Source organism: Priapulus caudatus, unplaced genomic scaffold, assembly GCF_000485595.1.
Source record: "Priapulus caudatus unplaced genomic scaffold, Priapulus_caudatus-5.0.1 Scaffold628, whole genome shotgun sequence".
NCBI lineage: Eukaryota > Metazoa > Priapulida > Priapulimorpha > Priapulimorphida > Priapulidae > Priapulus > Priapulus caudatus.
Window position 1 is genome coordinate 75,882 of NW_014577689.1, and position 4,722 is coordinate 80,603.

General features: G+C 50.0%; 1 protein-coding gene across 1 annotated transcript in view; it reads left to right on the plus strand.

Annotated features, from left to right (window-relative positions):
• LOC106812263 overlaps nt 1-3,046 on the plus strand; it is a gene marked incomplete in the record, with an annotated part of 36,055 nt that extends 33,009 nt beyond the window's left edge. Inside the window, 2 exon segments of the mRNA XM_014816093.1 lie at nt 2,666-2,682; nt 2,729-3,046. Of these exon segments, the coding sequence (XP_014671579.1) occupies nt 2,666-2,682; nt 2,729-3,046 (335 nt within the window).
• Nucleotides 3,047-4,722: the final 1,676 nt, after the last annotated feature.

Consider the following 4,722-nt stretch of genomic DNA (forward strand, 5'->3'; position numbering starts at 1 on the left):
TTTGACCTGAAGAGCTAATAAGTTGAAAACGTAGGGCATAATTATGTCATCCAGTTGTTGTCATTTCATATTTACTGTGTAATCTAACTTGCATTTAGAAAACTGAACCTTAATATATATATATTATATATATATATGTGTGGTATGGTGTGTGTGTGGTTGTGTGTGTGTGGTAGTGTGTTGTGGGGGTGTGTGTGGCATGTGTGTGTGTCTGTTGTGGTGTGTATGTATTGTGTTGTGGGCTGGTGTGTGTGTGTGTGTGTTCTTGTGTGTGTGTGTGTGTGTGTTGTGTGTGTGTGTCCTGGTGTGTGTGGTGTGTGTGTGTGTGTGTGTGTGTGGATGTGGTATGTGTGTGTATGTGTGTGTTGTGGCGGTGCGTGTGTGTGCGGTCTGTGCGAACGTCGTGTGTGTGCCTTGTTGTTTGTGTGTGTGTTGTGTTGGTGTGTGTGCGGGGTTTGGGGTGTGAAGTGGGAAGTGGGTGGGTTGTGCGTCGTGCTTTGATTAATTAGACTTTAATAATAAGGGTAACTCGCATCAGCCATCTCTTTGCCATCAGGAGGACTATGGGGTTGTACACGCGACAGGATCGGTTCTGGACGAGAGGAGACATCCGCGTTCCACATCCTCCATCTACTCGCAAACATGCGCAAACGAACAGAACCAAGCATGAGATGATTGAGGTTTTCCCCAATTCAAGTTCCCGGCGCGGATGACGCGCCGTCGTTCTCAGCCATGCTTCACGTACGTGAGTTTAATTAGCTCCGCGCAAACGGAGACGTGAAGGGTCATGCGAAATCGCTCGCGCGCTGCGCGCGCGTGCGGAGGCAAAACTTGTGTGTGTGTGGTAAAGCACCGCGCGATCCGATTAGGCGCGTTCCGAGTTCATGCGAGTGCGAGTCAGCAGCAGCCACATGTGAGCGCGAAGGCGAGCAGCAGCAGGGGCGATCGTCAGTCAGCAGCGCCACCGCGCGGATCGATAAGCGCTGTCTTAATCATGCGAGTGGCGAGGGTCAGCAGGCAGCCACCCGTTTATCCAGTAGAGGCGAGCAAGCGAGCAGGCCGCGAGTCATGTCAGCAGCGCCACCAGCGAGCACATTACTTGTTACGATCTCGCGGAGGTTATGCACTCTCCTGAGTGCTCTCTGTCTAGTTACTACTACTATATAATGGATGCTGCATGCCCGAGCCGTGCATTGCGATGGCGCTGGCTTCGTGCGTGCGTGACGTCAGCTGTTGTTCGGTGTATTGTGCGGCCCGCGGTAATGTGTGTCTGTGTGTGTGTGTGTGAACTGTGTGTGTGTTTGTGTGCTCCGTGTGTGTGCTGTGCGTGTCCTGTGGCGCTTCGTGTGTGTGTTTGTGCGGTGTGTGTGTGTGTGTGTGTCGTGTGCGGCTGTGTGGCTGGTGTGGGTGGATATGTCATGCTGGTGTGTGTGCTTCTGGCGCGAGCGCTGTGGTGTTGTGTGTTTGGGCGCGCGCTCAGCGCAAGCGCGTCGTGTGATGTGTATGTGTGTCGTGTGTGTGTTTGTGTCGGCGGTCTGTGTCTGTGCGTGGGCACCAGGGCAGTGTGTGTGGAGGCGCACCGCTCCACCAAGTGGTGTGTGTTTGCGCCTGGTGGTCTGTTGTCTGTCTCGGTGTGTTATGCGTGTGTGTGTGTGTGGGCGCTAGCCGTGCGTAGCCGCGTGTGTGTTGTGCCGGTCTGTGTGTGTGTTGCGGGTTGTAATCTGCAGTGCGTGTGTGTGTGTGTACTGTGTTGTGTGTGTGTGGTGGTTGTGTGTGTGTGTGTTGTGTGTGTGGTGCCCGCGCTGTGTGTGGTGTGTGTGTGTGGTGTGCGTATGTGTGTGTGTGTGCCCGGTCTGTGTGTGTGTGTGGGCGCTGCGCGCCGCGGGCGTTGTGTGTGTGTATGTGTGTGTTGTGTGTGTTTGTGTCCCTGTGTCGTGCGCGCTTGCGTGTGTGCGTGTGTGCGCGCTTGCGTGTGTGCGTGTGTGCGCGCTTGCGTGTGTCTCGGTGTAACCATCAGAAGCGACGTGTGTTACAGGTACACGAGTATCTCGAAGCGTACGCCGACCGCTACCGTCTGCGAGAAAACATTCGTCTGCGACACGTCGTCACGTCGGTGTCGCGACTCGACAGCAGCGACGACCCTCAGCGTCCTCGCTGGTCGCTGACGGCGCGCGACACGGCGACGTCGGCCGAGCAGACTCGACTCTACGACGCCGTGCTAGTCTGCTCCGGCCACTGCTCCGCTCCCTACTTCTCGCCCGTCACCAACATCGACGCGTTTCACGGCGACGTCCTTCACAGTCACGACTACCGGCGACCGGAGCCGTACGCGCGTAAGACGGTCGTCATTCTAGGCGCAGGCGCCAGCTCGCTCGACATCGCTCTGGACATCAGCCGCGTGGCGACGCGTGTCATCGTCAGCATCGGCGGGCTCGACACGTTCGAGTTACGTCGCCAGCACGCCGACGGTAAACTTCCGCCGAACCTCAGCGTCGCCAGGTGGCCGCAGCACGTCGGCGAGACGACGGTGAGATTCGCCGACGGCGAGACGGCCGACGTCGACGCCATCTTGTTCTGCACGGGCTACACGTACAGCTACCCGTTTCTCGACGAGTCTTGCGGCGTTGCCATTGACAACGGCAAGCGCGTGCGCCCTCTATACAAGCACATGATCAACACGAAGCACCAGACGATGATCTTCATCAATGTCATCTTCATTCCGATTCAGTTCATCGTCGCTTACGCGCAGGTTCCCGTCGCGCTGAGCATACTCGACGGATCTCTGCAGTTGCCGAGCGAGAAGCTGATGAACGAGGAGACAGAGCGGGAGTACGAGAGACGCCGCCAGGCTGGACAGAATCCGGGCTACGCGCACAGGTGGGAGTGCGAGAGGTTCAGCGGCGCGCACTACTACGCTGACCTAATCGAGTACGAGTACCCGAAATTCGGCGATACCACGTACAAGGAGTTGATGGCGAAGGCGAAGAAAATCGACGTTAAGATAACAAACAATATCTGCAATTACAGAGACTTTGATTACACATGAATATTGCTACCCATAGCACTAGATGAGAAACATTAATTCAGTTGATTCGCTCACGTACGAAACTTAAGCGCACAAACACATGCGCACGCACGCACACCCACATATATTACGCGAAACGTAAAGCTAACCTTTACAATTATGATTAACGTTAATGTTGCTGCTGTTATTATTATTATTATTATTATTATTATTATTATAATTATTATCACGAATTGCTAATTCTTTTTCGCTTTTTATATACAGTGAATTTTAAGTTTTATATATACAGTTTTATTCGAAGTGCAGACGTCTCACCCTTCTAGAACAAACTACTTCTGCGGAGCGGTCACGAGCTCTCGAGCTGGTCAAAGCAAGATAATAACGCAAACTCCAGCCTATTGTTATTATGTCGGTCCAACTAGATAGTTTGTACGTGTTTTTTCATGTGTCCATGCCATACTACGATAAGGATGTATAGATAGATATACTCGTAGATTCAGTTGTATGACAATAGGTAATCGGTGGTATAGCCATAACGGTTGAAAAACCCGTTAGTTGACGGAAACTTATGTGCGTATTTTGGGAATTTTCGGATATAGATCCCGTATTCACATATTTGTGATAAATTTTTGTGATTTGTTTTACAATTTTATGAATAGTAAAAACCTGAAATTATTAGAGTAATGAAATTAAACATTTTAAATCCAAATAGAAAAAAAAGAAAGAAAAAATGAAAAGAATGCATTAGAAAATGAACGTTTTGCGATAGTAAACTCGGAGTTTGAATTGTTGTTTGTCGTTATTTAATCCATCCTGGCAGTCAACGGTGACCGATGCACGAGCGCCATCTTCATGTACAATAGCGTAGCCGGAACCCGGCGAGCGATCGATGCTGCGAGCAAAGGGAATATTATAGATCAGATTTTATTATGCACACGTGCCGTCGGCCCGCCCGCGACCAGTTTGAACATATAAGAACGGGCGAAGAAGATTATATTGGCAATCAACGGTGTCCGACGTCGGAGCGCCTGTTTCATGTACATTAGCATAATCGGAGGAAAGGGTAAGAATGTCTGGAGGAATGAGGAAATGCGTCAGTTAAGATAGCTGAGGGGTTGTAGAAAAAGAATGAGGCAGAGCGAGGAACAAGGGAGGAAAGGGTAAGTACAGGAGGGTCGAATGAGTTTTGTACACTACAGGCTAGGGCCCTCTTCTAAGGCCAATCATAAGCACAGGTCTACTAATAACAATTTATTACATAAATCTATGCTGAGATACCCCGTAACCATATTAAATCCATAATCGTCACAAAATATAACTTCTCTGGTGAGATATTGCGCATGCGCTAACACACTAACATAGCCAGATTGTGTACTGACTGTTATATGCAGAGGGCACCTTGCATGCAATGTTTTCTTCCTATTTCTTAAATGAGGTCTACTGATAGAATGTTATAATTTAAATCTATGCTAGAATACCTCTTCTCAATTTTAAATGCATAATTTTCGCAAAATAATATTCCTCTTGGAAGATATTGCGCATGCGCGAGCATCGTTTTAGGCGTCCAGTACGGACTGAAGAACATTGCATCATAATATAGCTTGCCGAGAGAAAAGGTTTGGAGACTGAAGCAAGGTGGCAGGGAAGATAGCTAAAAGTGGTAGAAGAAGAAGGAGGCTGAGCGAGGGACTGGGGAG